The 15,611-nt window shown below is 47.4% G+C and overlaps 2 protein-coding genes across 3 annotated transcripts in view; one reads left to right on the forward strand and one right to left on the reverse strand.

Moving 5' to 3' along the window:
- P2rx7 (purinergic receptor P2X 7) overlaps positions 1 to 7,165 on the forward strand; it is a 36,390-nt gene extending 29,225 nt beyond the window's left edge. The window contains exons 12-13 of the mRNA XM_059249702.1: positions 1,179 to 1,280; positions 4,854 to 7,165. Coding sequence (XP_059105685.1) covers positions 1,179 to 1,280; positions 4,854 to 5,351 — 600 coding nt within the window. The 3' untranslated portion in view covers positions 5,352 to 7,165. The remainder of the gene's footprint in view (positions 1 to 1,178; positions 1,281 to 4,853) is intronic.
- Ift81 (intraflagellar transport 81) overlaps positions 1 to 15,611 on the reverse strand; it is a 155,747-nt gene that overhangs the window by 125,295 nt on the left and 14,841 nt on the right. The window lies entirely within an intron of this gene.

Genomic DNA, 15,611 nt, shown 5'->3' on the forward strand with positions numbered 1-15,611 from the left:
TGTGTGTCCTGGACCCACACAAGAGTGTTGACAGCAGTGGTTGCTGGTGGCTTGTGACAGAGAGCCTAAGGCAGGAGGGTAGGCACGCCTCTACTGTTTTGATTTTACTAATTGGACTTCGGGAGGCAGGTCTACTCCACTCACTTTCACGCTCCCCACAGAGGAACCGCTGGCTCCTTGAACACAAAGAGGGTTACATTGTTTCCCTGGGAACATCGCTGCCCTTTCCCAGGGGCCAAACCCCGCCTGCAGTTCATTGTTTATTGTCTACTGTCTTTGTGCTCGTGATGGAAATGAAAATTCAGCGAAGCTCAGTGTGTGCCGCTGGCCTGCAGTTACAGCAGCAGGTAGACTGAGGCAGGAGCATGTCGAATCTGAGGCTAGTCCAGATTGGAGAATAAGACCCTGACTCAAAAAAGAAAATAAGGAGAGAAGAACGGAGAGGGGAGAGAAAGGAGAGGAATGAATGAAGGGAGGGAGGGAGGGAGGGAGGGGGGAAGAAGGAAGGGAAAGGAAGGGAAAGGAAGGAGGGTGAAGGAAGGAAGAAGGGGAGGGAGGAAGGAAGGGGAATAGGAAGATTATTTCACATTTGTAACTAAAGCTCAACATGGCCCCTCCCAGATGAGTGAAATTTAACAAACATGTAAACAAATAAAAGACAACTCCACAGCCCCCCAGAGACTGCACCCATGGACACTGAACTGGGGAGACTCAGCACAGGCCATTACATTGTGCTGGGGCCTCAACTCCACAGCCCCCCAGAGACTGCACCCATGGACACTGAACTGGGGAGACTCAGCACAGACCGTTACACTGTGTGGGGCCTCGCTGGACTGTGGCCAGGATGGCTCTCCCAGTTAGGGTGCACGGGGTTCCGTGTCTGACTTCCCTTTAGGTCTTGGCTAGCTTGCTTTGTCGTGTGGTCAGTGTGATTAGCAGATGAGTTCACATACATCTGAACAGGAGATTCTTGTAACTTCCGTACACAGCAGACTTTTTTTTTTTTTAGACAAGGTTTCTCCATGTAGTTTTGGTGCCTGTCCTGGAACTCATTCTGTAGACCAGGCTGGCCTCGAACTCACAGAGATCCACCTGCCTCTGCCTCCCGAGTGCTGGGATTAAAGGCGTGTGCCACCACCGCCCAGCTCCACAGCAGACTTTTGTCCTTCTTCTCCTAGACATTAAAGTATGTGTCCTTTGTGGACGAACCCTACATTCGCATGGTGGACCAGCAGCTACTCGGGAAGAGTCTGCAAGTTGTCAAAGGCCAGGAAGTTCCAGTAAGTGAAAACATTTAGTCTTCTTTTTTAGGAGATTTTGCTCTTAAATATAAACACTTGGAGATATTTATATAAATCACAGTTGATGAATTTTAGCCAAGTAAACATACTCATGGAACCAGCACCCAGATTGAAAAATGAGTTGCTTCGGGGCTGGTGGGTTGGTTCAGAGGGTGGAGGTGCTTGCTTGCCAAAGCTGAGGACCTGAGTTGGATCCCTGGGACCCACATGGGGAAGGAAAGAACCAATTCCAGCAAGTTAGCCTCTGATTTCCTGTGGTACATGTGCACACACACATACACACACACACACACACACACACACACACACAAACGCACACGCAAATAAATCTAATAAAGTGAGATGTTTTGTGTAGCTCATAGTAGAGTTTGGGGGTTTTGTTGGTTTGTTTTTTGGTTTTGGTTTTGGTTTTTTGAGATAGGGTTTCTCTGTGTAGCCCTGGCTGTGCTGGAACTCACTATGTAGATGAGGCCAGCCTCGAAATCACAGAGATCCGCCTGCCTCTGCCTCTCAAGTGCTGGGATTTAATAATAAAGTACTTATCCAGAGGAGGAAAGACAGAAAGAGATGGAATATTCCAGAAGTCCCCTTTATGCCTCTCCTGAATTGCCATCTTCTCTTAAAAACAGTCCTCATCCTGCATCTAAGGGTTAGGATTTAGGTTTTTGTTGTTCTTTTGAGACAAGGTCTCACTATGCTGCCTTGGATGGACTGGTACTCCAATGGAGACCAGGTTGGCCTGGAACTCATAGAGATCTACCTGCTTCTGGATCCCGAGGGCTGGGATTAAAGGTGTGCGCTACCACCACCCAGGTTAAAGATTAGTTTTGATTCTAGAATTGTAAAAAAGAACTGTACAAGCTGGGTACAGCTGTCTAGACCTGTAACTCCAGCACTTGAGAGGTTGAGGCAGGGAGATCGCTTGGACCCAGGAGTTCAGACCAGGCTGGGAAACCCAGTGAGACCCTGTCGTAAAACACACTCTGTTGCAAGTCTGACTCCTATCACCCATTATTTTAGGGAGTTATCTGACATCCCATACCGTGATAGTTCATGCTCATTTTTGTATAATTTCTGCTTTGTAAACATTCTTTTTTTTTTTTGGATAAACATTCATTTTATTTACCCATTTCAGCATGGAAGTTCATTTGGGAAGTTTCTAGTATGGGGGCAAATGTCAATCATGCCATGATGGCAAACATATGGCATTCTGTCAGGTGATCACCTGAGAGTCACAGCCGGCATATGTTTTGTGTTAAAAGACACCAACAGCCAGCTACAAGGTGGCTGTGACCGTGTGTGTTCCCCACAGTTCCGGCCGCTGGGCACTTTTGCTAGATGTATTGATTTCCTGTGGCCATAACCAGCGACCACAAACTAGGCAGCTTCAACAGCCGGTTTACACTCCAGGCTGGAGGCTAACCGGCTGAGGTTAAAGGTCTCCGCAGGGCACTGGTTCCCCTGGAGGCTTCAGGAAAGAATCCTCCTGCCAGTCCCAGCACTGGCTGGGCCCCAGTGGGCTTCCACACCAGTGTACAAAGCACAGGCTTCGACCTCATTTCCCGTCTCAGCGGACAGCTTGGCTAGTTCATTCTCTGCCAGGGGTGTTTGGTGAGCTTTTAAAAATGCAGTATCAGGGCTAGAGAGATGGCTCAGAGGTTAAGAGCACTGACTGTTCTTCCAGAGGTCTTGAGTTCAATTCCCAGCAACCACATGGTGGCTCACAACCATCTGTAATAAGATCTGGTGCCCTCTTCTGGCCTGCACTCATACATGCTGTATACATAATAAATAAATAAAATCTTAAAAAAAAAAAAAAAAGAATGTAGTATCAGATTCAAGAAATTTCTCTTTTGTGAGTTTTTTTGTTTTGTTTTATCATGAATGGATAAGGAATTTAAAAATATTTTTCTACTTTTTAAATAATCTGTGAGATTTTCTTTTTCCTGTTATAAGGTGAATTTCAATGATTGGTCTAAGTTGGGGAATACTGGGGTTTGCACCTAGGTCCTTGAATATCTAGGGAAAATGTAGTACTACTGAGTACTACACCCCTGTGTTATTTCAGGACAAAGTCTTGGTGAATTGCCAGGGATGATCCTCAGCTTTCCGAGCTGCTGGAACTTACTGATTTACAAAGGCTGGGTGTTGTGGTTGTTTTATTCTTTTACTTTTTCGGAGCCTGCCACCCAGGTCCCAAATAAATGCCAGGTCCCAAATAAATGCGCGCGCGCGCGCGCGCGCGCGCACGCGCGCGCACACACACACACACACACACACACACACACACACAGAGGCTTATTCTTTCTTATGAATGCCTGGCCTTAGCTTGGCTTGTTTCTTGCCAGCTTTTCTTAAATTATCCCATCTACCTTTTGCCTCTGGGCTTTTATCTTTCTCTGTTTCAGTATACCTTTCTTTACTTCTTACTCTGTGGCTAGCTGTGTAGCTAGGTGGCTGGCCCCTGGAGTCCTCCTTTCCTCCTCTCCCCGCCCCTCTCTCTCCTAGATCTCCTTTCCCAGATTTCTCCTATTTATTCTCTGCCTGCCAGCTCCGCCTATCCTCTCTCCTGCCTCGTTATTGGCCGTTCAGCTCTTTATTAGACCATCAGGTGTTTTAGACAGGCAAAGTAACACAGCTTCACAGAGTTAAATAAATGCAACATAAAAGAATGCAACACATCTTTGCATCATTAAATATTCCACTACTTCCTATTGGTCCGTCTACTCTAGAAATTTGCATAAGATGGGTCATATACTATGCGATCCTTCATGTCTCACTTTCACTTAGCATCGCGTTTTCAAGGCTCATCTATGTTGCTATGTGTTTCGGTCTGCCACTGTTTCGGTCTGTTTTATGGCTCAGTAGTCTTCGTGGATAGACAGACTGCCTGGATAGGTCACCTTTTGTTTATCCACCCACTAGTCGGCGGATCCTGGGGTTGTTCAGCCTTTCATAAATAGTGCTGCTATGACCATTCACATACTCTTCACGCAGTGAGTAAAGACATATGTCACATAGACTAGGTGTGGCAATTCTGGCAACTTAGGAAGATAACAAGTGGAGAGAGTCTGGCAGGCACGGCAATATTAGGAACGAGTCAACAAATACTTACCGTCTGCTGTGTGCTGGGCACTGCCCCAGGCACCAAGGATATGGAGCAAATAAACATAGTTCCTGCTCTCCCTTAGAAGACAACAGTCACCAAAGAAACATATTACCTAGTAAGATCCTTTCTGAGAGGTCAGCCCCATGAAGAAGGCAGTCCACACCCTCCAAAGGCAGCCAGGGCAAGAGGCCATGTCCCCGTTGATACCCGGCTTTTCTGAATTTCATTTTCCAATACGTAAAGCGGAGACAGATATTTGCATTACAAGAGGTTCGTAACAGACTCAGTGGCAGAACAGCTGCCCCACCCCGATACAGATAAAAAGGTGATAGCTACTCCAGTCGCTGTAATATTACATGTGATCACATAGGTTGATGCAGCTACTGAACCTAAATCCCAATGGGTTGTGGTTGCTGAAGGGTCTGGAAACTTGACTTTTTCAGAGGCCTCAGATGGATATCACGAACCTGTCTAGGCTATCCCTGTCTCTCCACGACTCACCTCCCGTTCCTGGACAACCCGAGGAAATGCAGCTGCTTCGGGAAGAGGTGGCCCCCAGGTCCGGGGACAGCCCAGGCTGGTGCCAGTGTGGAAACTGCCTCCCGTCCCGTCTGCCGGAGCATCGCAGGGCCCTGGAGGAGCTGTGCTGTCGGAGGAAGCGGGGACCCTGCATCACCACCTCAGAGCTCTTCTGGAAGCTCGTGCTGTCCAGACAAACCCTGCGGCTCCTCCTGCTCTACCAGGAGCCCTTGCTGGCGCTGGAGGAAGAGGTCAGCAACCGCAGGCAGCGGCACTGCGCGTACAGGTGCTATGCCATCTGGCGCTTCGGCTCCCAGGACATGGCTGACTTCGCCATCCTGCCCAGCTGCTGTCGCTGGCGGATCCGGAAGGAGTTCCCCAAGACGGAGGGGCAGTACAGTGGCTTCAAGAGTCCCTACTGACAGAAGAGCTGGCACATGATGGTGGCTCCTCCTGCAGCTTCTCTCGTAAAGACCTAGAGCCGCGTTTTCAGACAAAGGGAACTTAGCTTGCCTCTCTTGCACGCTCGTTGTGTGTTGAAGACCTGATTAGACCAACCCACAGGCGCACGAGCCCTCGCCACATGAACGAGAACCAGATGCAGATCTGAGCCTGGAGTCCGAGCCTGGCTGCTGTGCCACCCTCAACCTTGAATGTGTACATAGGGTCCTCATTTCCCAGCCTGCTTTCTCTGAATTAGCTTGAGAACAGATTGAGATGGCGTAGGCGATCTCTTGTAAATGTTTACATCGCTCCATGGATGAAAAGATCCAACCCTAAAAACTAAACCTTTGGCATTTGAGAATGCCCTGAGAGATTAAAGATGGCCACGGATTCTTTGACACCCACCCCCACGACCCTCAAGACCCAAAAACATTGTTTTCCCCTCCCCATTATGGGCAGCTCTGGTGGCTTCATCCAGTAGTGGATGTGACATTGCATCTATTTCAGGACCTTGTTTTAAGAGGCTAACAGCGTCCACTTCCTATCCTTGGAACTCTGGCTGAGGGGAAGCCAGCCCAAGTTCAGAGTCTGACTCTAGGAGGCTTCTCTGTTGCGAGGAAGCCGGAGCAGCCCCACGGAGAAGTACCCAACCTGCTGCCAGCTCATCACCTTGAAGCCCAGTCACCACACAGGGAGAGAGGCTGTCTTGGGTGATTCTAGCCCCTATAACATGTGACTGGAACTGCAGGAGTCCGGTCAAGCTCGAACTGCCCAGTCCACCCAGAGGTCTGCCCTCCTGTCCTAAGTCATTACATTTGGGGGGAGAGGGCTATCACACAGCAATAGGTAACTGGGACAAGAGGTGGACATGGAGGCCTGGGATCACCACAAAATGTAACACTCTGTTGGGTAGTTATAAGAGGACTCGTTAACCCAGCCTAGAAGCCATGGCATCTAACGTATACAAGATAGAGTCTGATCCTCATTGCTAGCCTATGGTTCTAAGTGACTATTGTCAGAAACTGGTAAAAGCCACCTCTGTGCCTTTAACAGCCTGGACTTTACAGCCAACGAGTGTGGACGCAATCTGAGCGCTACTTTAAAAGGCAGCCCAACCTGCCAGGTGCAGAGCAATCCCAGTGCCCAGAAGGCCGAGGCAGGAAGGTGGACTGTTTTGCCTGCATGTATGTCTGTGCACCACGCATACCTGGCGCCTGTGGGGGTCAGAAGAGGGTGTCGGAGCCCCTGGAACTGGAGTTGCAGATGGTCGTGAGCCACCATGTGGGTGCTGGGAACCGAACCTGAGTCCTCCGAAATAGTAACAAGTGCTCTTAACCACTGAGCCACCTCTCCAGCTTCAAAACCACGTCTTCAAGAAAATAAAATCATCATAATCATAATCATAATAATTAAAAAAGGCGGGGAAGAGGGGCTAGAGAGATGGTTCAGAGGGTAATGGCATTTTCGGCACAAGCAAGAGGACCTGAGTTTGGATCACAGCATCCACATAAAGAGCTAGTTCAGTGGTGAAAGGGCCTGCCACGCATTCTCATGACCTGAGTTCAACCCCTGAAATCTGTGGGGGAAGTGGAGAACCAACTCCTAAAAGTTGTTCTCTGACCTCCACATGTGACACACACACACACACACACACACACACACACACACACACACACACACACCATACATGCACACTGATAATAAATAAAATAATTTAATTTTTAAAGAAAAAGCCAGTACCCTTCACCGTCTTCTGCAACTGCTAAGCACGTAAGAGTGGCCAGTCACAGATTTGGGGGTCCTGCCTCAAGATTTCTTTTTTACGTTTTTTTCCGTTAGACATGGCTGCTTGTTTCTAAACGACTCTTCCGCAGAATAGAGACTGTGAGTATTATGAGATACTGTGACTGATGATCTACTCTGAGACTTGCCATTTTGAGACTTTTAAGAGCCAGAGGCGATAACTATAGATTGAAAGGGTGGGGCCGAGATGGCTTAATGAAAAAGGTGCTCGCTGACAAGCTGGGTGGCCTGGCCTGACCCACGTGATGGGAAGAGAGAACCGACTCCCCAAGGCGTCCTCGGACTTCCACACGCAAACACTGGCCAACCCCAGTACATGATGTAATTTTTAAAAAACAGAGACTTCTACTGTAGTGATAGAAAACAGCACGGATAAAACCTATTTTTTTAAGCCCAGAGTTTTATCTAGCTTTAAACTCAGGAATCACACTAGTTGCACCAACTTTGATTTTTATTTTTTCCTATCTTTTTGGAGATTTTTTTTTTTCAAGACAGGGTTTCTCTGTGTAGTTTTGGAGCCTGTCCTGGATCTCACTCTGTAGACCAGGCTGGCCTCGAACTCACAGAGATCCTCCAGGCTCTGCCTCACGAGTACTGGGATTAAAGGTGCACACCACCACTGCCCGTCTGGAGATATTTTTTTTTTTTAAAGTGGGCTGTATTTGACCTCAGAGTTGAACTTTTTAGCCTAAGGATTCTATGTAAGAGCTACAGGCTTCCCGTCCTGTGGCCTCAGAATCTTCATACCTTCATCTCAATGCCTCCTTCCTAGTGTGCTTATATTACCTTGTTGAGGCCTCAGATAGTGAATGATCACTGGATCCTTCTAGTGTTTTCTTTTGCCTTGGTCTCTGGTGCTGTGGTGAGGGTGACATGCTATTCTGCAGCTGCAGTGGTACGTGCATCCTTCCTGTGTGGGTATTGCCATGGTCTGGGCCGTGAGCAGCCCAGTGTGCAGGATCCAGTTCCTTGCTGTTAGCCGCATTCTGATCTGTCCATTACCCGGTATTCATGGCTTCCTCAGTCAGAAGGGAGTGAGACGCTTCCTGACGCAGGTGACTGACTTCATGCAGCACTCAGGGTGAATTCACTTCTCCCTTTAACGGGAACCATCTTCTAAACATTTCCTAATTTCAGGTTGGCAATGTAAATTTTCTTAACTATTTTAATAATAAAAATGGATTTAAATTCATTTATTTAAGTCTTCTCTTTGATTCCTTTTTTTTCCCAGAAGAATCCCGGGTCTCAATGAATTCATTCATTTTCCCAGTAGATGAGGTTATTCCTTCCAAGGAGATATATGAGCATAGACAGGGATCAAATGATTTGAGCAATGAAAACTTGCAACCTGTGGTATATATCATGTTGAAGAAGGCAAGTGATGCCCTGAGGTCCTTTAATGGGAGAATGTGACCTATGTGCAGAATGACCTGACCACTGGTCCTCCTCAGCCCCTCCTTGGAAAGGTCTGGTTAGACACCTTCCCTTGTCCAACAGATCAGCTCTACTTCCTGCTCACTGATGGAATTGGCCAGATAAGCCGATCTCATTCTCCCTCAGAATTGGGTCCTTGTTCTCGTGAAGCACCAATTGTCAAGCTGACATAAAGTCACCTGAGAGGAAGGGCCTCAGTCTAGGAACAGACTAGATCAGACTGGCTTGTGGGGATGTCTTTGGGGATTGTCTGGGTTACTAACTGATGTAGGAGGGCCCAGACCACTGTGGGCGGCACCATCCCTCAGCAGGTGGCCTGGGGCTGTACAAGAAAGTTAACTAAGCATGCACCTGTGAATGTGTGAGCCACATAAGAAGTCAGTGGGAGCCGGGCGGTGGTGGCACAAGCCTTTAATCCCATCACTGGGGAGGCGGAGGCAGGCGGATCTCTGTGAGTTCGAGGCCAGCCTGGTCTCCAAAGTGAGTTCCAGGAAAGGCGCAAAGCTACACAGAGAAACCCTGTCTCGAAAAAAAAAAAAAAAAAAAAAAAGAAGTCAGTGGGCAGTGTTCCTCCGTGGTTTCTGCTCAGGTTTCTTCTCGGACATTCCTTTTTGACAGATCACAACCTGGATGTGTAAGCCAAATAAGCACTTTCCTCCCCAAGCCGCGTTTAGTCAAGAGTGTTTTTATCATAGGAAAAGAATGAAGCTGGGGGCTGGCGAGATGGCTCAGCGGTTAAGAACACTGGCTGCTCTTCCAGAGGTCCTGAGTTCAATTCCCAGCACCCACAAGGTGGCCCACAACCATCTGTAATGAGATCTGGCGCCCTCTGCTGGCAGGCAGGCAAACATGCAGACAGAATACTGTATATATAATAAATAAATCTTATATAAAAAAAAAAGAAAGAATGAAGCCGGTACAGCTCTTCACCCTCTGGACACTGCAAAGCCAAGCTCTCATTCACTCTGCTGTAAGGGGCTCTGATGGTGTGCTAGCTGTCCCTTCCAGAGCTGTGAGTACCTGTGGGTAATAAACTGTTGCTGATCTTAGCTGTTTAGTGCTCGGTGTTGTGTGGCTGTAGTTGTTTTACTTCACAGACCATGTGATCCCATTTCACAAAACAGAAGCTCAAAGAGAGGCAGACAACGTAGATTCAGATGTCATCTTGAGAGCCTGACAGGCCCGTGAGATGTGGGCAGGCCTCACTAGCTGAAGCAAAGTGACACATCCCGAGGGAAAAGAAGTCGTTCCCATGGATCCCACGGTGTGAGCCAGGCTGAGATCCCACAGAGCCCTGCCTGCCTCATCCCCCAGACAGAGAAGAAAGTAAGCGACGATCCCATGGGGGATGAGCTGAGAAAAACCTTAAAATAAAAGGGCTGAGGTTGTTGACCAAGTTGTAAAGCTACCGAGAACCACTCCTGGGCTGTCTGTTATCACGAGAGCTGAGACTCACCTGTCCTTGGGTGAGGTACGGTAGCACAGCCCTGCAGTCCAAGCGTGTAAGGAGGCTCAGGCAGAGGATCTCGACTTCAAGGCTAGGGTGAGGTACATAGGTAGACCTGTCTCAAAGGGATAGGTGAGGATGGTGACTGGGACGTCTGTGATTCCAGCCTCGGAAAGCAGGGACCGCGAGTCCCCCCAGCAAACTGGCTGGCAAGACCCTGGGTTTGACTGAGAGGCCCTGCCTCAGTGAATTAAGATGGAAGAGAAATCAAGGATGATTCCTGACTTCAACCCTGGGCCTCCATGTGCTCGAACATGCCCACACATACCGACAAACATGCAAATGTGCAAAAATACACAGACACACATAAACGATGGGGGAGGGGCATTGGGCCCTCTTGGGCCCTGGGCTGTAGCTCAGGGGAAGAGAGAAAGAGAGGGAAAATACCACGTGGAAAGGCCTGAGTTCAGTTGGTGGCGCTGTAGATAACAGTCCCCTGGATACACTAGCAGAAGGGGGGACCGTGGGGAGGAGACATCACTCAGAACTCTGGGATCACATGGGATGACCCAGAAGCCACCTGGTGCTCCCGACAGAAAGAAAGAGAAGAATCTGAAAGTACTTTCAAAATATTTCTTGCTGGGCATGGCGGGGCATACCTTTAATCCCAGCCCAGGCAGGTGGATCTCTGTGAGTTCAGAGTCCCAGGACGGCCAGAGTTATATAATAAGCAATAAGGCCCTTTCTCAAAAAAAAAAAAAAAAAAAAAAAAAGAACGAATCAAAACAAAGGGAAATCAATCAGTCAAATCTTCTTTTTTAAGATTTATTAATTTATTTTGTATACAGTGTTCTGTCTGCATATATGCCTGCAGGCCAGATGAGTCCACCAGTCCACCAGATCTCATCTATAGTTGTGAGCCACCATGTGGTTGCTGGAAACTGAACTCAGGACGTCCAGAAGAACAGCCAGTGCTCTTAACCTCTGAGCCATCTCTCCAGGCCAGTCAATCAATCTGGGCCACACCTTCTACTGGAAGCCTATATAAGGACATGGAAGGAGGTTTTGCTCTTTGCTTGTTTGCCCTCACCTTGCTAGCAAGTCTATTCCTTCACCGGCAGCAGAGCCCTACCTCTTTGGGATTCCAGTGTATACTGATAAACCAGCTGAGACTTCCAGCCTCATGAGCTGAGCAACTACTAGATTCTTGGACTTTCCATTCACAGGCAGCCGTTGTTGATTAGCTGGACCTACAGTGTGTAAGTTGTTTTAATAAATCCCATATGTACACACATTATATATATATATATATATTCATTATACACACACATATATATGTATATATAAAACAGTTGTTCTATAAGTCCTGTTACTGTAGAGAGCCTTGACTAACACAACACTGAATACACATTTAAGTAGATAAAGAGTAGCCTAGCTCTTCACTGGAATTTGAATGTATCGTGGATAAGAACAAATTCAATCACTGAGAGATTCCAGAAAAGGTTAGTAGATTCTTGTATCCAGAAATCCAGCAAAGGCTCTCTTCCAAGTTTTCCTACATGGATTTGTGCTGAGCGAGCCTTCTATTCCTGAGCTACATCCTTAGCCTGCACTTGTTTTTCTGTGTGTGTGTTTATGTGTATGGTGTACACGTATGTGGCATATATACACACTCAGGTGCTCATGGAGCCCAGAGGCCTGATGCTGAATGTCCTGCTCTATCTCTTCACCACAGTCCCTTGAGACGGGGTATCTCAGGGAGCCTAGATTAGACTGGCTACCAGCAAGCCCCAGCGATCCTCCTCTCCACACCCACAGCACTGTGTATAAACAAATGCCTGGCTACTTACATGGGTTTGGAGATTTGAGCTCAGGTCTTCACACTTGTTCAGACTTGCTCAGAAAGAGCCCAGAGCTGCTGAGCCATCTCCCCCAGCACCCAGTCCTTAGTTGGTTTTATTTGTTTTGTTTTTAAGACTTATGTGCATTGGTGTTTTGGCCTGCATGATTGTTTGAGGGTGCCACATCCCTTGGAACTGGGGTTACAGATGGTTGTGAGCTGCCATGTGGGTGCTGGGAATTGAACCCAGGTCCTCTGCAAGAGCAGCCAGTGCTCTTAACCTCTGAGCCATTTCTCCAGCCCTGAGTCCTTAGCCTTTTGAGACAAGGTTTTGCTAGGTAACACAGGCTAGCCTTGAATTCAGGCTCCTCCTGACTCAGCCTCCTGAATGTTGGGATTACAGACATGTGCCGTCATGGCCTATGGTGTGACAAATAATTCTGGATACAAAATCTAATACTTGTGTTTAATAGTTCCTTAAAGAAGTGAAAATGGAATTGTCTTATGAGTCATCAGTTCTGCTTCTCAGTACACACCCTCTGGGTTGAATGCAGGCTGGCGCTCATGACCATTTGAAGCAGCAATATCCGTAAAAACAAACAGGATCTGGGAGGAGTTGAGGGAGGGAAAGAATATGATCTTATATTGTATAAAGTCCTCACAGAATAAATACAACTTTTTTAAAGTAAAAACAACTGGGCAAGGCGGTGGTAGCACACGCCTTTAATCCCAGCAGAGGCAGGTGGATCTCCGAGTTCAACGCCAGCCTGATCTACAGAGTGAGCTCCAGAACAGCCAGAGCTACACAGAGAAACCCTGTCTCTGTAAATGAGAGAATTTTCTTTTTGTTGAGACAGGGTGTCTCTATGTAGCCCAGGCTGGCCTCCAACTCACAGGTCACTGCTGCCTCCTTCTCCTCTTCCCACCCTCCCCACTACTCTTTCTTCCTTTTGGCTTTGTTGGTGTGGAATCGCAGGCTGGACCTCGCCTGAGGCATCCATTTGGTCTTCATCCAGCACTTCCTCCAATGAGGCACTAAGGGTAAAGTCCACAGAGTTCAGCTCTCTGACCGCGAGGCAGGCTGGGAGGCAGGTGGCAGGTGGGCCCTGTACCCACTGCAGAGTCCAGGACTCTGTGTGTCACGGGGAGAAGTTGGCTTGCTCAGGTTCACCCGCAATGGCTACAGTGTCACCGCAAGAGCAAACAGGCTCTGTAACCAACCCTAACGGAGTCCCATCTTAGTGAGTGCCAAGCCAAGCCAACCCAGCCCAGGCAGAAAAGATGGCAAGGAGACCACAGGGTCATTTCCAAAGCGATAACCTTGTGGAGCAAAGAGCATGAGGTTTGTACACATTCACACAGGGTTGGCTGTGCCCATGTCTAAGCATGCCCCCTTAAGGAATCTGTTCCTGAGCACGCTGAGTTAAGGAGTACTTTCTTGAGGATGCTCAGTGTAAGGTCATAGCTTTATTTATTTATTTATTTATTTATTTATTTATTTATTTATTTATTTATTTATTTTTTAAAGATTTATTTATTTATTATGTATACAGAAGAGGGCACCAGATCTCATTACAAATGGTTGTGAGCCACCATGTGGTTGCTGGGAATTGAACTCAGGACCTCTGGAAGAGCAGTCAGTGCTCTTAACCTCTGAGCCATCTCTCCAGCCCAAGGTCATAGTTTTAAAAAGAAAAGACGGTTGGAGGATTTTGGGGTGTACTTCCTTCAATGTCATGGAGAACCCATGTAAAAGATCAAAGTGATGGACAGAAATGCCTCTGGCCATGCTCACTTTGTAGCACAAAGTTGTTGGTTGGTTTGCTTCATTTTGTATTATATGAGTGTTTTCCCTGCACACACACACACACACACACACACGTGTGTGTGTGTGTGTGTGTGTGTGTGTGTGTGTGTGTGTGTACCTGGTGTCATCAGATGTCAGAAGAAGGGGTCAGGTGTCCTGGAATTGGAGTTACAGATGGTTGTAAACTACCATGTGGTTGCTGGGAACCGAACCCAGGTCCTCTGCAAAAACAGCAAGTGTTCTCAACCATTTAGCCTTATTTTCTTTTTGCTGCTTTTGTTCTCCTTTACTTTTTTAAACGTATGCAGGATTTTGCCTTGCATACATATCCGTGCACCTTGTGCATGTCTGGTGCCTGTGGAAGCAAAATGGACGTCCAGAAGTAAGCATGGCTGGATTCCCTCTAACTGGAGTTCCAGCCACTTGATAGCTTTGTGGGTGCTGGGAACCAAACCTGGGTTCTCTGAAGAGCGGCACGTTCTTTTAACTACTGAGCCATCTCTCCAGCCCCTTTGTGATTTGCTTGTTTTTAAACATGTTTTATTTACTCTGCGTGTGTGTGTGTGTGTGTGTGTGTGTGTGTGTGTCTGGGTGTGAATGTACCGTGGTGGACACATACGGAGGTCAGAAAACAACACACTGAACCAGCTCTCTCCTTCCACCACACCGGTTCTGGGAGCAGAACTTGGTGGCCCAGCTTGGTGACAAGTGCCTTTACCCGCTGACCCATCTCTCTGGCCCTGCCAGAAAGTCTCAGCTGAGATCTAGGAAAGGCTCCTTTGAAGGTGTTTCAACACCAGGGGCTGCCCCTGCAGGCGCCCGCCTTACGTGCTGTCTCGGCAGGTTGGGGAAACTGCCACAGCCGTCAGTGCCGTGGGTTCGAAGACTTCTGAATGGGGCACAGAGGTCCCATTAAAAAAGGGCTGGGATAAGCTGTCCTAGAAATCAAAGTGGCGCCTCAGGGAACGCGGGGAAGGCTGAAGCAGCTCTCTCACAGAAACAGACCCACGCGTGGAAATGAAGCAGTAAGGGGTGAAATTAGAGCAAGCAGAGCATTTGAGAAGAAGGGGAATCCTTTTGGGGAAATTGACTTAAACTAACTTGGATCTGCAAAAACCTACATTTTTTTTTGTTTTGTTTTGCTTTGTTTTTTGAGACAGAGTTTCTCTGTGTAGTTTTGGTTCCTGTCCTGGATCTTGCTCTGTAGACCAGTTCGAGGCTGGCCTTGAACTCACAGAGATCCTCCTGGCTCTGCCTCCGGAGTGCTGGGATCAAAGGCATGCACCACCACTGCCCGGCTCAAAAACTTACATTTACAAAATATATACCTGGATGGATAAGTGGGTTTTGTTTTACAATGGAGTTCATGAGATAAATCCCTTTCAACTTCAATTCAATAACATTTGAATAAAATTATGAACACTGACTCTTCTTTTTCCTTTCTTTGAGACAAGGTCTTGCCATGTAACCCAGGTTGGACTGGAACTTGCTATGTAGTCTAGGCTAGTCTTTAACTCATAATACTCCTTCAAAGACTGAGGGTGGGTATCCAGAACTATGCTCTGAACTACAGAAACTTGTCCAAAATTCATCTTAGTTTTCTTTTCTTTTTTTTTTTTTTTTTTTTTTTTTTGGTTTTTTGAGACAGGATTTCTCTGTGTAGCTTTGTGCCTTTCCTGGAACTCGCTTTGTAGACCAGGCTGGCCTCGAACTCACAGAGATCCACCTGCCTCTGCCTCCCAAGTGCTGGGATTAAAGGTGTGTGCCACCACCACCCAGCTCATCTTGGTTTTCTTATTTGCAAAAGGAAACGACTAGGCTGACTAGGACCTCTTGGGTACTCTTAATCTCAAAATGCTCTCTCCATTGTATAAGATGAATTTCAATTTATACTTGACATTAAGTGT

This window comes from Peromyscus eremicus, chromosome 23 (genome assembly GCF_949786415.1).
Source record: "Peromyscus eremicus chromosome 23, PerEre_H2_v1, whole genome shotgun sequence".
In the NCBI taxonomy this organism is placed as follows: Eukaryota; Metazoa; Chordata; class Mammalia; order Rodentia; family Cricetidae; genus Peromyscus; species Peromyscus eremicus.